This window comes from Malaclemys terrapin, chromosome 7, assembly GCF_027887155.1.
Source record: "Malaclemys terrapin pileata isolate rMalTer1 chromosome 7, rMalTer1.hap1, whole genome shotgun sequence".
Classification (NCBI taxonomy): Eukaryota; Metazoa; Chordata; order Testudines; family Emydidae; genus Malaclemys; species Malaclemys terrapin.
Window position 1 is genome coordinate 32,095,715 of NC_071511.1, and position 19,159 is coordinate 32,114,873.

At 51.8% G+C, this 19,159-nt stretch overlaps 1 protein-coding gene across 4 annotated transcripts in view; it reads left to right on the forward strand.

Annotated features, from left to right (window-relative positions):
• Positions 1 to 2,899, forward strand: part of CDCA5 (cell division cycle associated 5) — a 29,753-nt gene extending 26,854 nt beyond the window's left edge. For all 4 annotated transcript variants that reach the window (XM_054034895.1, XM_054034893.1, XM_054034892.1 and 1 more), the window contains 4 exons: positions 1,278 to 1,316; positions 1,742 to 1,780; positions 2,063 to 2,542; positions 2,725 to 2,899. In XM_054034895.1, the coding sequence (XP_053890870.1) occupies positions 1,278 to 1,316; positions 1,742 to 1,780; positions 2,063 to 2,542; positions 2,725 to 2,805 (639 nt within the window). In that variant the 3' untranslated portion in view covers positions 2,806 to 2,899. The remainder of the gene's footprint in view (positions 1 to 1,277; positions 1,317 to 1,741; positions 1,781 to 2,062; positions 2,543 to 2,724) is intronic.
• The last annotated feature ends 16,260 nt before the right edge of the window (positions 2,900 to 19,159 follow it).

Genomic DNA, 19,159 nt, shown 5'->3' on the forward strand with positions numbered 1-19,159 from the left:
GAACAGCCAGTTACACTTGCCATCACTTCCTACTATACATTAAGGACAACAGTGTAGCAGTGTTACATCAGTCAGCATGGAGGAGCAAGATCCCAGTCCTTGTGAACCAAAGCCATAAAACTATGGTACTAGTGCCTATCACATTGCATACAAGTGTGAGCGCTTTTCTGCAGCCCTCCTCTCAAAGCGTGACTACTTGATGGCTCTACTTCCTGTAAAATGCTCTTTGCCTCACAATCTCGATTACCTGCTGAATTTAAAAACCACAGACTTATTGCTGAGCTCCATCAAAGTTTACCTAGCTGCCATCACAGCTTCTTACCTTCCCAGAGAAGGGTTCTCAGTCTTTGCCCCACCCCACCACTGCAAGATTTATCAAAGGCCTATTCAACATCTTCCCTCCTATCAAGGAACTAACTCTGCCATGAGACCTCACTGTACTTCTTGCCTTTTACCTCGACAGGACTAGGCCCTTTTCAGGTTTCCCCTTGACTCTTCACCTCTGTAGCAGAACAAATTAAGGGACATCCGATCTCCACCCAAAAACTGTCCATGCAGTTTGCAGGTTGTGTTCTATCATGCTGTGAGTTTTCAGGGGTTCATCCCACGCTCCAAAAGTTATTGCTTGTACCACCAGGGCTCAATCTACCTCTGTAGCCATTCTCAAAAATTTACCCATCTCAGACATCTGCAAGGCAGCCGCCCCCTGGTCTCTGCCGCACACATTTTACCAGCCTTACTCTCTTGTGCCCTATTCCAGGACCGATGCAGCCCTTGGTGGTGCTGTCCTTCGAGCAGTACTGAATCCACTTCCTCACATTGGGGCCTCACTTCGAGATGTCTCCTCCTGTGGGTGATCCACTACCTGCTCTCCTTCCCCTTGGCCTCAAGAGTCTCTTTCTTGGGACTTTTGTGATTGAGAAGGAACTTGAGTGGGCTCAGGTCCGCCCCTCCTTATACACCCTCAGATCTGGGCACAAGGATCTCTGGGGTGCAAGCGTGAAGCTGTGGACACAAATCTCTGGTCAAGATTTCGCGTGTGTCCTGATGTGGAGCACCCCTAGGGGGTGACATCTTGAAGAATTCAAGTTACTATACCAGGTAAGTAACTCCTCCATCTTTTTGATAAAGAGCTCAGTCAGTTTAGTTTGTATCCAACTTTCAGGCATTTTCTCCTCCTCTCTCTCTCTCCCCCCACCCCCCAAAAAATCATATTTGTGGCTGATGTGACTTGTTTGGCTGGTGTAAATTGTATTAATTTCTCTTTTGCCTTCCAGCCTGCTGTTGCTTTGACTGAAGCAGAACAAACCCCATGCGTAAGTTATTGTAACCTTGAAACATTTGTTTCAATTATTAATCCTTGATTCCTTAAGCTGGCGTGGAGTAAAATGAAAAGCCCCACTGTGGTGATATGGCATAATTATATACCTGACAGTCTGTCGAGTTACATTTCCTATGTGTTGCTGAGCACATATCTCATCCCAGACACCCACTTCTGAGAGTTGTCAAGTTCTGAACTGAGACATCTGATGTTTGGGAAATGATCGGATTTATATGAGTGTCCTAACAAGTAGCATTGGGTCTGGTATTTCTAAACACACCATAAGAGTGTCCATGCTCTGTATGTGCACATCTAGCCTCAGTGTTGTTCAAATGTTTTGTCTTGCTTTGCGCCCCTCCTCCCCTTGTCCTCCCACAGTCTTTTGGCTACACACTAATTGAATTCATTTGTTCCTCCAAGATGACTGGTACTGCTTGGACTCCACGGCGCAGCCCCAGGGTAAGTGTCTATGTTCTCCTTTGGGTTTTGCTAGTATATTGGATATCAGGGGAAGGATGGTCCCAGTGACTTAGGGCACTAGCTTCAGACTTGGAAGACCTTGAACTTTGACAGACCTGCTTTAACTTAAAGTAAATATGGGCTGAGCTACTTCCTTTAGACAGCCCTGAGACTGAAGTGTTGATTGGCCCCGCTAGTGGGGGTAGGGGGGCGGCTGGGAGTATAGGTTAGCTGTATTGGTGAGGGAGAAAAAGGGATAAACTCCATCTCCTTTCGTTGCAGATCTCCCAGAAGGCAGGAAAGGAGAATTTCCCAGTGGAAAGCAGCGAAGCCAAAGGCTGTGGAAGCACTGATGCTAACCCAGTCTTAGCATCATCTCTCCCTGCCAATGCCTCAGGCCTGGTGGAGAAGGCTGCCCTGTCTACAGTTAGCATCAATGTATGTGACTCTCCTCCTCAGGATGAGAGGGATGTGCTGATGTCTAAGAAAGTGCGCCGATCCTACAGCCGCCTGGATGCCTCACCCAGCTTGGACATGTCCACACCCACATTCGCCCAGAAGAAGTGCTCACTCTTTGGCTTTGAGAAGCTCCTAGTGCCTGATGCACTGGCCGATGTGTCTCCAGTGGGTAAGGTTTCCCCTGCCCAGGAGACTCCAGTGGAGCCCAATGCCTTGGGCTCCACTAAGGAATGGGACACAAACATTCCTGGCATCTCCTTCCCCAAAGAGAAACGGAAGAAAAGGAGGATCCCCCAGATAGATGTGAGTACTGCCTGCTTAGGTGGGAGACCTCAAGGGAATTCTAGTATCACTCAAGTGCTCTAGTTGAGGGATGGGGAAATCTTTGGAGCAGGGACCCCTGCATTCTGTTAGCTGCTCTGTATCAATCAGCTTGTGCTTGTTATAATTACAGTTTTTTGTTGTTTTTACTTCCTCTGCTCTAGAAATCTGAACTGGATGAGTGGGCTGCTCAAATGAATGCACAGTTTGAAGAAGCAGAGCAGTTTGATCTTCTTGTGGAATGAAGCCTCTCCCCAGTAACCTGCATTATTCTTTTGTACATAGAGCTGATGTGTTGTTTTTTGAGTCTAAAAATTAATAAAATAGTTGTGTCTGTCTCTCTCTCTTTAGAAGTCTGCTCTATAGATTCTGGTATATATTGCTTACTAGGGCTGTTAGGCAATTAAAAAAAAGTAATCACTCTATTAAACGATAATAGAATACCCTGTATTTAAATACGTCTGGCTGTTTTCTACATTTTCAAATATATTGATTTCAATTACAACATAGAATACAAAGTGCATTGAAATTACAAAAGTAGAATTATGTACAAAAATAACTCATTCAGAAATAAAGCAATGTAAAACTTTAGAGCCTACATGTCCACTCAGTCCTTCAGCTAAGCAAAGGCGATAATGCTGCGGGTTACAAAAATGTAGAAAAGCATTTAAAAATCTTTAATAAATTTTAGGGCTGTCAAGCAATTAATCACTATTAATAGTGCAATTAATTGCACTGTTAACAATAAAATACAATTTATTTTAATTATTTTTGGATGTTTACTACATATTCAAATATATTAATTTCAATTATAACACAGAATATAAAGTATACAGTGTTCTCTTTATATTTATTTTGTATTACAAATATTTGCACTGTAAAAAACAAAAACATATATTTTTCAATTCACCCCATATACAATGTAAAACTTGAGAGCCCACAAGTCCACTCAGTCCTACTTCTTGGTCAGCCAATCACTCCTACACAAGGTTGGTTACATTTTGCAGGAGATAATGCTGCCTGCTTCTTGTTTACAATGTCACCTGAAAGTGAGAACAGGTGATCGCACGGCAGTATTGTAGCCAGCGTCGCAAGATAGTTATGTGCCAGATGTGTTAAAGATTCATATGTCCCTTCATGCTTCAATCACCATTCCAGAGAACATGCTTCTATGCTGATGACGGGTTCTGCTTAATAACAATCCAAAGCAGTGCAAACCGACGCATGTTCATTTTCATCATCTGAATCAGATGCCACCAGCAGAAGATTGATTTTCTTTTTTGGTGGTTTGGGTTCTGTAGTTTCCACAGCAGAGTGTTGCTCTTTTAAGACCTCTAAAAGCATGCTCCACACCTCATCCCTCTCAGATTTTGGAAGGCACTTCAGAGTCTTAAACCTTTGGTTGAGTGCTGTAGCTATTTTTAGAAATCTCACATCGGTACCTTCTTTACATTTTGTCAAATCTGCTGTGAAAGTGTTCTTAAAACAAACATGTGCTGGGTCATCATCTGAGACTGCTATAACATGAAATAGATGCAGTATGTGGGTAATGGGTGTATCTGGCATGTAACCACTTTGCAATGCCGACTACAAAAGTGCCATGCCACGCCTGTTCTCACTTTCAGATGATATTGTAAACAAGGAGCAGGCAGCATTATCTCTTGTCAATGTAAACAAACTTGTTTGTCTTAGCAACTGGCTGAACGAGAAGTAGGACTGAGTGGACTTGTAAGCGCTACAGTTTTACAGTGTTTTGTTTTTGAGTGCCGTTATGTCACTAAAAAAAATAAATCTCCATTTGTAAGTTACATTTTCACTATAAAGAGATTGCACTTCAGTACTTAGTATTTTTCAATTCACCTCATACATTTATTTTTACAGTGCAAATATTTGTAATAAAAATAATATAAAGTGAGCACCGTGCACTTTATACTTGTGTTGTAATTGAAATCAATAGTGAAAAATTAGGAAAACATCCAAAAATTAATACATTTCAGTTGGTATTTTATTTGTTTTAGTTATTTACATATTAATACTTGAGTACAGTCATCAACTCAGTAAGGTAGCTATAGATTAATGTTGGAGTGGCCTCCTCCTTGCAGTTGGATAGAAGGGGATAAGGAGTACCTGCCCATTGGAAAACATAATTCGCAATGAGCATCACTGTATGATGTGGAACTCTGTGCATCTTCAAAAAGAACAGGAGTACTTGTGGCACCTTAGAGACTAACAAATGTATTAGGTGCCACAAGTACTCCTGTTCTTTTTGAGGATACAGACTAACACGGCTGCTACCCTGAAATCTGTGCATCTTGCATATCTCCAGTAATTAATGTAAGCTGTGTATTGTAACCTGCGTATGTCAGGGGTGGGATGCAAGTCCTTCAGCCTCCATGGCAGGGCCCTGGGGGGAGAATCAGCAACATCGACCGTGGTGCCAGCCCCCGCCCCGCCCCCTAGCTGAGGCTGGGTAAGGAGAGAGGCGGAGGCATCGGGGGCCCAGCCGCTGCTCACACGCATGGAGGTTACTTCCTGGTTTGAACTCAGCGCCTGCCTCCTCATTGGCTACACCCGTGACCAATAGGAGACTAGTCACACTGTTTTAAGGCACATGCGCAAAGACAGTCGTGACAGTGTTTTCCTCCTGCCACCGAAGCATTTGGTTCGGCTGCTCACAGGCAGCCACCAGGTGGCACCAGAGACACAGCGCGTCAGGGGCTGGAGCTGCTCTAGCGGGAGCAGTTCCCCGCCCTGTCTGGCACAGAGGGTGCTGTTACACGGGGTGACCTTGCACAGGGAGCGTCTGGGGTGCAGAGAAGGGCCCACTCCTGTGTGTGCCACCACCAGCTCATCCCACCCCCTGAAATCTCAGTGTCCAGCTCCCCACCTGATCATGGGGGAGCCTGCAGGGACCCTGGCTGATTCCCTCCCAGCTTGGGCTTTTGCCAGCAGCACAGGGAGACTCACATCCCCCGCAGCTATTCCTGCCCAGCCCCCTCCCCATGCTGCTTTTTAACCCCGGGCTCTTTCCAGCCACACGTGTGCACAAAGCCTGTGCGAGTGGAACGCTTTGCACCCACCCCAGACACACACTGCTGCTCCTGGCCGCAACCAAGCCACTGAACACTGCCCCCAGAAAGCCCCAGGCAGCACAAGGCCCTGGCGCTATGGAAAGATGGGGGGGCTGGATCCTGCTATTGGTAACAGCACGAGGCCTGTCGATCCCACTCGCCCCCGGCACAGGAGGGGAGGCCGGACTCCACATCAGAGTGACGTGGGTGAAGCAGGCATCACTGATGCTTCAGCATAAGGGTGAGGCCTTGGCACATGAGTTGCAACGCCGCCGGCATTCCCATGGAGCCAGCTGAGATTTCCTTGCCCCTAGAGCCCCACAGGGCCAGAAGCCACAGTCCACCTCCCCATGTGTGCAAAGCAGCTTGATTACATCACCCAACAAAAACTTCTGGGCGGGCGGAGGGACTGGATTGATGGCATGAAAGGCCTTGCATCCCGGGGGGGCTCTCAGTGGTGAGGGATTTGGGGAGAGGCTGCTGCTGCCAACTCACTGTCACTGCCCCCCCCCAACAAGCCATACTCCCCAACTGCTTGTTTAAGAACTGATTAAATCCCTGCCCCATCGATCCCTGTCCCAGGAAGCCAATGGGGACTGGCTCTAACCTTGCTGTATCTTTGCTGGGGGCAGCGATATCACATGATATCGATCGGGGGGGGGGGGGGGGGGGCTGAACGCTGCACTTTGGCTCTGGCAATGGAGGCGGAATCCATCTTTAGCTTGTGCCCGACGAGTTTTGGGGAGAAAGCCAGGCTGGTCCCCTCCTGGTGGAAATAGCAGCCGAGTCTTTGGGCCTGGTTTATCTACAGGTGGGAGAAGGACCATGTGGGTCACGGAGAGTGTGAGTGCAAAGGACTGGGGATCACAGGGGTGTGTGTGTGCAGAGTCCTTATTTATTCCAACACTCATCCCAGATCAGACTCATGAGATGCTTTGTTTGGGGCTGTAAACTCACCCCCCCCCCCCCCAGCTTCAATAAACCCACCCCAGAGGTGGCTACCGGAGCGCGGGAGCCCTGTTATAAACAGCCCCAGCTAGCTAGGAGCAGAGATCGCTGAGCTGGAGGTCTGTAACCGAGGCAGGAGGAGCAGCAGACCTGGAGAGGGATCTGGCTAACAGGAGAAAGAAAGGGGGTGGGGGGTTGTCACTCAACTCAGTGGGTCTGCCTCAGCCCCACCCCCACCCCGGGGCTGCTCTCCAAACCCTGACTCTGTCCCTCATGATACACACATGGTTATTTTCACTAGGGCAGGACAGAGTGGCCAGTGTATAACCCCTGCACAGGCAGCGACAGCCCCTCGCGTCACACCACCACGCCAGCTGCCTTCCTGCTCTGGACTCTTGTGCACCATTTGCTCTGTGATTGTTCAAACAGTCCCTATGCCCCAGCCCACTTGTGACTATGCCAATGCAGGAGGTTCAGCCACCTCATGGAGTGGGCAGTGCCAGCCTCAGTGCCCGTCCGTCACACTGCGCATGCTAGTTCAGGGCTGTTGCGCCAAATCATTCCAGGAGCTGGGAAAACTTTTTTCTTTGAAATCACCAACCAGCCTAGGCAATACCAGACAGCCCTTTGCATGAAGGCTATGGAGTTAAAAGCTAGGGAGGGAACGGCCTCAGTGAAAAACTCTGCCCCAGAAGCACATTTATTATTTGTATTCTGACAGCGCCTGGGAGCTGAATTGCGCTTGGGGCCCCTGTTGTGCTGGGCACTGCAGACCCACAGTCCCTGACCTGAAGAGCTCACAGCTTAAACAGACACAGGGGGGGAGGGGAAACTGAGGCAGCAAGAGAGGAAATGACTTGCTCTAGTCATCACACTGCAGGTCAGTGGTAGAGGTGCGGACAGAACCCAGGGATCCTGAGGCCCAGTTACTGCCTCCCCACTCTTTAAAGCCTATGGCTCAGTTGCACTGTCCCTGCAGTTGGGACAGGGAGTAGGTGGCTTTAGGAGCTTGCCTACATTTGCCACGCTACAACGGCCGAGCCGTAGCCCTTTGGTGTAGACATTGCTGCAGCGACAGGAGGGTCTCTCCGTTAATCTGCCTCCCACAGAAGCAGTAGCTACGTCCATGTCTATGCAGGGGTGAGGTCGGCTTAACTACACCACTGGGGGTGTGTGTGTGGATTTGGGTTGACAACTTTAGAGTGTAGACAGGGCCTTAATCTTTGCCCTCCCTGGCATGAGTTGGAGCAGCCTTCCCATGGTCCGCAGGGGGACAAAGTAGCTAGGGGGCAGTGCACTTCCCATACACCAGTTCTACACCTGGGAAGGCCCCTCCCCAGAGCAGTCGACTGGGGTGAATGGCATAACTGAGGATGAGGCCCATCATCGTTAGTTACCCGATCACATGATCCACGGGACTTTCCATGAGCACCTGTGGCATCCGGGAGAAGAGGACTCCGGGTTTGCCTAAGAGTTAAAGATGTGTGGTTAGATAGTGTCACAGCATCCCTGCTGCAGGAGGGGTCATGGGAGGGAAGGATGGCTTGGGGGCTAGGGCCCCTGCTTTGGCCCGGGCGTTAATTCCCTGCCCTGTCACAGACTCCCTGGGTGACATTGGGCAGGTCACTTGGCCTCTCTGGGTCCCCGTTTCCCCATCCCTAACATGGGGATAATGGCACTGGGGGGACTGGGCAAATAGACGTATGAGACACTACCGCGATGGGGGACCAGAAAGCTTGGGAGTTTGACATCCCCTCTCCCCCAAATCCCACAGCTCTGCTACCCCCCCAGAATGCATCCAGCCCAGCAGCAGCGCTTTGCACCCTGGGATACAACCCTGTGCTTCTAGCAGCGCTGCCAGGGAAGCAGCAGGACCTCACGCCTCGGGTTTAGTGACGTCACTATCAGTATCCACGGGTCCCAAGGCTGGGGCCCCGCTTGCGCTCTGCGCTGCCCAGACTCACAGAGGCTCGCACACGACGCTCCGCTCCAGATTCAATCTGACAACAGAGCAACAGCGGAAACGCCAGTGCCCGCAAAGGCCCCGTTTTGTGAATGATTTCGCTTTAAAAAGTTTGCCTCACCCGCCAGGGCCAGCTCCAGCTTTTTTGCTGCCCCAAGCAGCGAAGCGGGGTGGGGGAAGGAAAAAAAAAAAAGATAAAGCTGCGATGGGCGGCACGTCGGCGGCAGCTCAACCGCACTGCTTCATTCTTCGGTGGCAATTCAACGGCGGGTTCTTCGCTCCGAGAGGGACTGAGGGACCTGCCGCCAAATTGCCACAAAAGACCCGGATATGCTGCCCCTTTCCATTGGCTGCCCCAAGCACCTGCTTCCTTTGCTGGTGCCTGGAGCCAGCCCTGCCACCTGCACACCAAAACCTCACTCTTACAAAGCACTTGCAGTCTGTAGCTCTCAGAGTCCTTTACCCAGGAAGTCAGCATCACTATCCTCATTTTACAGATGGGGAAACAGACACCACGCAGGGAAGTGACTTCCTCAAGCTCACCCAGCAAGACAGTGGCAGAACTAGGATCAGAACCAGGTGTCCTGAATCCTCACTCCAGTGCGCTATCCACTAGGCAACACTGCTGCCTCCTCCTGTTACTTGCAGAATAGCGGGTGAGTGGCTAATTAAGATGCACAGGATTGTAATGGATGGCCAGCATTAAGGGTGTGCATGTCAGAGCTTTGCAACCCAACGGGACTTGACTGCCAGTGTCAGCTTCAGGGCAAGTATAAAAACAACCCAACCCTCGCAGGCTTGGTAGTCTCAGATCCCCTCCTTCTGCCTATGAGGGTTATTGTGGTGGTGGCTGCATGCCCCGCTCCTGCCAGCTGCTGCCACCTCTCTGTGCTTTGTGCGTCGCAAAGTGTGTGTGCCCAGCAGTCACAGCGCACAGCACAATGGGAGGCAGGCGTGGGCACACAGCTGCCCCCAAGCCAACCCCAGGAGCAGGAGGTGGGCAGAGACGGATCATGGGCATGAGGAGCCCCCCAGCAGGCCGAGCCCCAAGAGCGAGGGGCAGCGCTTGCACAGGGTCGGGAGCAGCGACCTGGGAAGAGGAGGGAACCAACCGTGCCCGGGTGACTGGCACTGGGCCAGGATGGGGGGGATCAGGTCTGGGGGTTAATTAGCCCTGGCGGCTCCGCAGAGGAAACGACATAAAGCAAATGGAGTCCGGGCTGGCGGCTAGACCCTCGCACACGACAGGACCAGCTAGTGTCGGTTTCGGGTCGGCCTGGGTACGAGAACTCAGGATCTCATGTGCTCAGGATCAGGCTCCGATTGTCTAGTTGAGCTCACGTCAGGCTTTAAAATTAGCCCCGAGCAAACTGCTAATATGAGTAGCAATGTGTCTGTGTCTCCCCCGAGTGGATAGTTATATATGAACCTACCACATGCACCAGCAACATTAACTCTGGCATCTCCTGCCTTCTGAGTGCTTATCACAATGCAGCCTTAAATACGGGGAGTTTAAAGAGATCACTAACAACAGCACAAATTATTATCATCATTTCTTATCCATGGTCCAGTGCTGACTAGAGTCCTCAGCTGAGATTGGGGCCCTTGTTACCTATCAGTTCTGTGTTCTTGGGGAATCAGGGCGCAGTACCCAGCCTGTCTGACTCATGAAAGACCTTTCCCCCCTCCCCCCACTTGAACCAAAGGCAATCAGAAGAAAGACTTACAAAAAGCAATGAAAAGGCAGTGGGAGACCCACCTAAACCCCTCCGGACAAGGGTGACAGGATTAAGGAAACTCCCCAAGCCTCATTTGCATCAGAGATGGGACAGGGAAGCATCCACATTAGCATACAGAATGGAGAACAGAGATTCCAAGGCAAGAACCGCAGGGAACTCTGGGACCAGAAAAGCAGGGAAGCACGGCATGATGGGGGATCTCTGCTCCAGCTGTTAACGAACCCACGCCTGCACACACCGAGCTCGGCAGTTATCAGACCAATTCTAGTAATAAATCCTTTATTGGGATCCAAAATAGTGGAGCTGCCTAACTGCATCGTGAACTCCCTCCAAGGAACACAGCCCCTAACCAGGAATGATCAGTTCCTATTGTCCAGCCTGAACAAAACAACTTTGGTATACTCCCTTGAGCCATCAGTTTACCCACAAACAACTCTAGTGTTCTCCCCTGAACCATTGTTCTTTCCCGGCAAAAACCCCGACCCACCCTCAAGTAAATGCTCTGATGCCTGGATCCAAAGTCTGCATCAGTTCCATTGGGACTTCATCTTCTCCTGACTGATCGTGCTGGGCACTCTGCCTGTCTCCAGCACTCCGGACCCTGAGCTACCACCATCACCTGGGAACCCCGATCGATTCAAGCTTCACGGAGTGGTGAGAACCCAGCTCTCTCTCTCTCAGTATAGCCTTCTGACCCTGACTTGTGTGATCAGTTATAGCTCTCTAAACCTGACTTTTATAATCAAATGTAAGTTAGATTTAATATTATAACTGTTTTGTTTGTTTGGCTCCCCTATGGTTATCATCTGGCAATAAATAACTTTCATGGTTAAGCTGGTTGCTTCTCTCTTTCTCTCTCTCCCCCTCCCCCTCATGGGTGTTTTTTGGCTTCTTCATTCACTCTGCAGCAATGCACCTCGTACCGAAGTTAAAGATCCCTGCAGCACCCAAAAATCCTGTGGGGTTTGCTCATCAAGTGGGTTACTACCAGAACAATTGTAACGTGAAAGTGGGGATAGGGACATGCTGAACCTGGGGCATATGAGGGTGACAGATTGGAAGTGCTGCTCGACCCAGCCTGCTGAGTCCAGGGGCATATAAGGGGTCAGCTTGGGAGTGCTGATTAATCCGGTCCTCTCAGCTGCACTCTGTTAATGTGTGTGTGTGTTTGTCTGATTCTGGGGCTGGAAGAACCCAGCCCTGGGGAACCTAGGTCCTGCAGGATAGCTCCATTGGGAGGGAACGTGCAGAAGTAGAGCTCCGTATGAGAACACAAGTGACACAAGCAGTACATTGATAGAATTACAGAACCGCCCCCCAGAAGAGTAACCCTGATAAATGCGTGTACCCCAAAGTAACAGGCAAATCTGGTAACACCCTATTGTGCTAGGCGCCACACAGATACCCCCTGTAACCAAGATATCCCGCCACTATGCCAGGCAGAGACAGTCCCTGCCCCAAAGCGGTCACAGTTTAAATAGACACCAAAGCACTATATGAGAAAGAAATCACAGAGTCAATAAAGTAAAAAACCTAAATGAATCAAACCATACCATAGATTCTCTAGGGATAGAAATTCCACCCTTGAACAAGAAGAGTATAGCAGTAGGAAAATACCACCTGACCAGGATGGTGACAGACTGTACCCCAGATCAAAACAAGAGTAAGAGAACCAAGAAAATGCCACTATGGCTAAATAGCAGAGTAAGAGGCAGTTAGAGACAAAAAGGCATCCTTTAAAAATTGGAAGTCGAATCCCGGTGAGGAAAACAGAAAGGAACAAAAAACGCTGGCAGGTCAAGTGTAAAAGTATAACAAGAGCAAGCCAAGAGAGAGTTTGAAACACTAGCTAAAGACACAAAATCTAACAGCAAAAAACTGTTTAAGTACAGCAGAAGAAGCAAGCCTGCTAAACAACGAGTGGGGCCACCGGAGGATCAAAGTGCTGAAGGAGCACTCAAGGAAGACAAGGCTGTTGCAGAGAAGCTAAGGCCTTGGCTACACTCGGGACTTCACAGTGCTGCTGCGGCAGCGCTGTGAAGCGCGAGTGTAGTCGCACCGCTCTCGCAGCGCTGTATGTATTCCACCTCTCCGAGGGGAATAGCTCGCAGCGCTGTATGTACTCCACCTCTCCGAGGGGAGTAGCTCGCAGCGCTGTATGTACTCCACCTCTCCGAGGGGAGTAGCTCGCAGCGCTGTATGTACTCCACCTCTCCGAGGGGAGTAGCTCGCAGCGCTGCTCTGATTACACTGGCGCTTTGCAGCGCTGTACTCGCTGTGCTCGGGGGGGGGGCGTTTTCACACCCCTGAGCGCAGCAAGTTGCAGCGCTGTACAGCGCCCGTGTAGCCAAGGCCTAAGTGAATTTGTTGCATCGCTCTTCACTGCAAAGCATGTGGGAGACAACCCCACACCCAAGCCCTTTCTTTTAGGTGACAAATCTGAGGAACTCTCCTAGATTGAGGTGTCAGTAGAGGAGGCTTTGGAACAAACCGATAAACAGCAATTAAGTCACCAGGACCAGATGGTATCAGCCAAGAGTTCTGAAGGAACTCAAATGTGAAAATTGCAGCACTATTAACTGTGGTATGTAACCTAGCACTGAAATCAGCCTCAGGACCAGATGACTGGAGTGTAGCTCATGTAATGCCAATTTTTAAAGAAGGCTCCAGGGGTGATCCTGGTATTTACTGGCCAGTGAGCCTAAGTCCAGTACCAGGCAAATTGGTTGAAACTATAGTAAAGAACAGAATTTTCAGACACATTGATAAACACAGTATGTTGGGGAAGAGTCAACACAGCTTTTGTAAAGGGAAATCATGCCTCACCGATCTATTAGAATTCTTTGAGGATGTCAACAAGCATGTGGACAAGGGTTATTCAGTCAATATAGTGTACTTGGACTTTCAGAAAGCCTTTGATCAAGTCCCTCACCAAAGGCTCTTAAGCAAACTAAACTATCATGGGATAAGAGGGAAGGTCCTCTCATGGATCAGTAACTGATTAAAAAGATCGGAAACAAAGGGTAGGAATAAATGGTCAGTTTATTGGAGAGAGGTAAATTGTGGTGTCCCCCTGGGATCTGTACTGGGACTTTTGCTGTTCAACATATTCATAGATGATCTAGAAAAGGGGGTGAAGAGTTAAGTGGCATCATTTGCAAATGATCCACAATTACTGATGATAGTTAAGTCCAAAGCTGACTGTGAAGAGCTACAAAGGGATTTCAGGAAACTGGTTGACTGGGTGACAAAATGGCAGATGAAATTCAATGTTGATAAGTGCAAAGTAATGCACATTGGAAAACATAATCCCAATTTACATACAAAATGATGGGTCTAAATTAGCTGTTACCACTCAAGAAAGATCTTGGAGTCCTCATAGATAGTTCTCTGAAAACATCTGTTCAATGTGCTGCAGAGGTCAAAAAAGCAAACAGAATGTTAGGAACCATCAGGAAAGGGATAGATAATAAGACAGTAAATACCATAATGCCACTACATAAATCCATGGTTCGGGCCCACCCCTTGAATACTGCATGCAGTTCTTGTTGCCCCATCTCAAAAAAGATATATTAGAATTGGAAAAAGTACAGAGAAGGGCAACAAAAATCACTAAAGACATGGAACAGCTTCCATACGAAGAGAGATTAAAAAGACTGGGACTGTTCAGCTTAGAAAGAGATGACTAAGGGGTCATGACAGAGATTTCTAAAATCATGACAGGTGTGGAGAAAGTGAATAGGGAAGTGTTACCAGAACTAGGAGTCACTTGATGAAATTAACAAGCAGCAGGTTTTAAACAAACACAAGGCAGTACTTCTTCACACAACGCGCAGTCAGCCTGTGGAACTCATTGCCAGGGTATGTTGTGAAGGCCAAAACTATAACAGGGTTTAAAAAAGAATGAGATAAGCTCATGGAGGATGGGTCACTCAATGGCTATTAGCCAAGATGGTCAGGGACACAACTCCATGCTCCAGGGGTCCCCAAACCTGTGACTACCAGAAACTGGGACTGGATGACAGGGACGGATCATTCAAAATGGCCCTGTTCTGCTCATTCCCTCTGAAGCACCTGCCCACTGTCAGAGACAGGACACTGGGCTGGATGGACCATTGGTCTAACTGTTCCTATGATGAAAGGAAGGAGACAAAGCTGAGGCACAGGGAGGGGAAGAGACACGCCCAAGGTCATGCAGCACGTCAGTGGCAAAGCTGGGAATAGAACCCAGCTTGGCCTGACTCCCAGGCCAGTGCCTTACCTGTCAGACCACACTGCCTCAAGAAACACGAGCCCTTGTAAGCCAGCTTGGGTCAGTTCCAATTCTGTGGCGCTTGTGTTAACCCAGGGACCTATGGGGTCTATACGCGAGAGCAACATTCACTTACCTGAGGCTGGCACCGAGCTTTAGCCAAGTCCCCAGAGGGAGGAGAGCTGTATGCAGCCGGGACAGAGGGCTCTTCCAGCACCGACCAGACCCAAGACACTGGAGCGGGGAAGGGCCTCAGCAGGGGCCTGGGACCTAGCAAAGAACTGGTCATAAGAAGGGAGAGGTTAGTTTGAGAGACAACAGCCAAATGCGCTTTATATACTATGCCTGTGAGATAGTGAACCTCATCCCATGCAACCCTTGAATCCCAGTCCCCCTTCCCCCACTCCTCTCCCAGCGCTGCTGATAGAACCCAGGAGTCCGGGCTCCTAGCCCCGTGCTGCTCTAACCCACCAGACAACAGTTCCATTTTGGCAGAGTCAGAGGGTACATTTTGGGACACAACAGCATATTATGGCCAAGATCAGGGCCCTGTTGTGCCAGGCGCTGCACAGATCTCCTGACTGAGGTGAGGACCTCTATTTGTGCCAGGTGCTTCACAGACTCCCTGCCCAAAAGAGAAGGGGTGGGAGAGGAAACTGAGGCACAGAAAGGGTAAGGAACTCACCTGAGGTCACACAGGGGCTCAGTGGCAGACCTGGGAATAGAACCCAGGTGTTCTGACTGGCAGCCCAGTGCCCTAACCACTGGGATTTGAATGCAGTAGGAATTCAGAGCAGCTTTCCCAGTTAAAGGGCCATGCACCTCGTATCTGAGATGCCAGCCCATGTCCCCGCCCACACCCAGAGTGGCTATGCTGATGTGAGGCCATCCGTGGGCACAGGGGGGAGGTGTGGGTTGGTGGACACGGCCAGCAACCCACCCTTCCCCCTCCCTCGCCTCCATCACACGCCCCAGCACCCATCGTATTGACTCTTGCTGCTTCTGCTCTACTAAGCAGGCTGGTCTAGTTAAATAACCATGGGGAGGGGTTGGCGTCAGAGTCAGGCAGGAATTGCCGGTGCCGTGAGACGCTCTTGGATGGTGCGTCCTGCTCTGAGGATGAGCGCCTCAGCCATCCGCAGGAAATCCTACAAGAAAGTCCAGGGGCAGGCAGGGCCCTTCTCCCCAGCACACTGGGACGAGGCCGATGGTGGCCAGGTGCATGCTGGGAAGCTGCAGGTGATGGAGAAGTTCTTCACCCCGCTGCAGCGCCCCAAGGAGGGGAAGGGCTCAGAGCAGGAGCTGAGCCGGTGCCGCCAGCAGTGGATGGAGGGGCGGATCGACCGCTTCTCCTCCTCCTCCTCCTCCTCGGCTGCATCTTCTACCACAGCAGTCTCCTGGTCCTCTGAAGCCAGCCTGGAGAAGGAGGCCTTCTTGGTGGGCGGCCCCATGAACCAGCCCCAACATTCCCAGTCATGTGTGGACATCTCCAGAGAAGCCAGGGCCTTGCGCCGGGGAGGGGAGGGGACTGCCAGCTACAAGGCTGAGGAGCCCGTCTCCTTCCCCAGGCTGAAGAAGGGGCACAGCCAGAGCGTGGACCGGCTGTCCCAGCAGCGGGGTCCCCGGGAGGCCCAGTTCCCACCTCCTGCCCAGGCCGGCGGGGAGAGCCGTCTCTACAAAGCCAGCAGCCTGGAGAGGAGCTTGGTCTTTAATGAGCAGACCGAGATCTTGGCCCCACGGCTGCACAAAAGGGCAGGGGCCCCGGCACCCAGCAAAGGCATCCTCAAGAATGGGGCTGTTGCCAAGGGTGACGGGCTGCGCAAGGCCAAGTCCATTGAGACTTTCCCTGTGCGGGAAGGCGAGAGGGAGCCCCGGGGCCTGCCGCCCCGCAGGGCCGAGGAGGAGCTGGAGCTGCTGCCGGAGCTGGGGGTCACCAAGAAGCACCACAGCATGGACCAGATGAAACTAGTAGAGGAGAAGCTGAAGTTCTCTGAGTTCCTCAACGAGATCACCAGGCAGGTCATGAGCCCCTCCATCCTCAGCTCCCTGGGCTGGAAGCCACCAGAGGCTGCCAGTGCTGGCAAGGGCTCTGGCACCGACAGCTCTGAGTCCAAGAGCTCTGGCAGCAAAGGCAGCTCCCAGGGGTCCCTGGCTGAGAGCCGGGAGGGCCAGTGCCAGCAGGAGAGGGGCCCCCACGGCAGGAAGAGAGGCCCCCGGGGGGATCACACCAACCCAGCTCCCTCCAGGCACATGGACAATGTCAGCAGCCTGGAGCTGGGCGTGGCCCCCCAGACCAGGCCAGGTGGTGAGGAGCAGAGGAGGCCTGGGGAAGGCAACCCGGGCCACGGGGAGGAGACCGAGGGCTATGAGCAGCCTTCTGCCCCCAGGAAGGTGGAGAAGGAGCGGGGCAGCCCACTCAAGGAGCCCTGGGGCAAGGAGCAGCCAGAAGGGACAACACAACAAGGCGGGGCCCACTGCAAGGTAGGTGGCAGTAGTGTAGTCCCTTCAGCACTACGGCCCCACCCAAATCCCTTCCTGACCTGCCCCCATCCCCTGAGCCTTACAGCCCCAACAGATCCCCCCCAACTCTTCCCAGGCCCTGCAGCCCCCAACAGATCCCCCACCCCACCCCCTCCTGGGTCACTCGGGCGCTGCAGCCTCAACAGATTCTCCCCCCGTCTCCTCCCGGGCCCTGCAGCCCCAACAGATCCCCCCCTGACTCCTCCTGGGTCACTCGAGCCCTGCAGCCCCAACAGATTCCGACCCGCCCCCCGACCAACTCCTCCCGGGCCCTGCAGCCCCAACAGATTCCCACCCGCCCCCCCGGCCAACTCCTCCCGGGCCCTGCAGCCCCAACAGATTTCTACCCCCCCCCCCCACCAACCTCCTTCAGGTCCTCTGGACCCTGCAGCACCAACAGGTTATCCCCCCCAACCAGAATTACCCACACCCTGCGGCCCCAAACAGATTCCCCCAACCTCCCCAGGGTTATACTGCAGCCCCAACCAGGTCCTCCCAAAACCCCATCCCATCCCCCCATTCCCTGCACCCACCCGTGCCTGCAGCCCCAACCCAACCTCCTACCCCAGAAACACTTAGATCCTGTGCCCCCCATTTCCTCCCGACCCTCCCCTTCAATCACCCAGCCAACTGCAGCCCCAACCCCCCCACCCCCCGAACCATCAGCACCGTCCAGACAAAGGGCCAGATACAATTCACTCTGCAGCCTGTCACCTCCTCCCAGGGAGCAGGGGGTCTATCTCCAGCTCTGGCAGGGGAGTGGGGTCTAGTGGATAGAGCAGGGGGCTGGGAGTCAGGACGCCTGGGTTCTATTCCCAACTCTCTGTACGACCTTGGGGATAAGTCCCTTCCCCGCTGTGTGCCTCAGTTTCCCTCTGTGTTCAAGGGAGCTACGTAGACTCACCCACTCTGAGATCTTGTGCTGGGCATTGGTGGCGTTTTACAAAGACTTGGGTTGTTGCTGAAGTCTGTCTCCGTCTGTCTATCTAGGAGCTGCAGCTGCAGACAGCCGATACGGAGCCAGCTAAGTGAGTATTGACCACATGCCACATACCTTGGAGCCTCCAGTCAAGATGCATGTTCCATTTAAGCTGTGTGTAAGGGACAGGAGGTCACTGTCCCGCTCTGCTCAGCATGGGCGAGGCCTCAGCTGGGTGTTGTGTCCAGGCTGGGCCCCGCACTGTATGAAAGAGGTGAACAAACTGGAGAGAGTCCGGAGGAGAACAACAAAAACGATCCGAGGTTTAGAAAGCCTGACCCGTTGGGCACGTTCAGTCTAGGGAAGAGATGGCTGATGGGGGACCTGAGAAGAGCCTTCAGTATGTGAATGGCTTGTACAGTGAAGCCGGAGATCAGTTGTTCTGCAGCACACAAAGGAACCAGCTTCACTTGCAGCAAGGGAGATTTATATTAGACGTTAGGACAAACATTCTAAAAGTTAACACGGGAACAGGTTACCTAGGGAGATGGAGAAATCGCCATGATTGGAGGGTTTTGAGAACAAGTTGGACAAACATCTGTCAGGGATGCTCTGGGTTTACTTGGCCCTGCCTCAGTGCAGGGCACTGGAATAGATCTCTCTCGAGGTCCCTTCCAGCCCTACACTTCTGATTCTATGCCCAGTTCCTACATACCCCATCCAAGCCTCCTTTATACCCATACCTTAGTCATGTCAGGACAGTTTCAGGGTTGCTCAACCTCTGACTTACAGCTAGAGCACAGTGCGCTCTGGCCATCGGCCGAAGCTGCCTCCTGCGACAGCAGAGAACAGCCAGAGCGCAGCGCGCTCCAACCGCATCCCTGATCCGCCTCCCATGGTCCCGGGGGGAGGGGCACAGAACAGCCAGAACGCAGTACAACCGCATCCCTGATCTGCCTCCCACGGTCCCGGGGGGAGGGGCACAGAACAGCCAGAGCGCGTGTTCCAACCACATCTCTGATCTGTCTCCCACGGCCCCGGGGGGGGGGGGGGGGCAGAGAACAGCCAAAGCACAGCACGCTCCAACCACATCCCTGATCCGTCTCCCACGGCCTCTGGGGAGAGGAGCACAGACCAGCCAGAGCGCAGCGCGCTCGAACCGCATCCCTGATCCACCTCCCACAGCC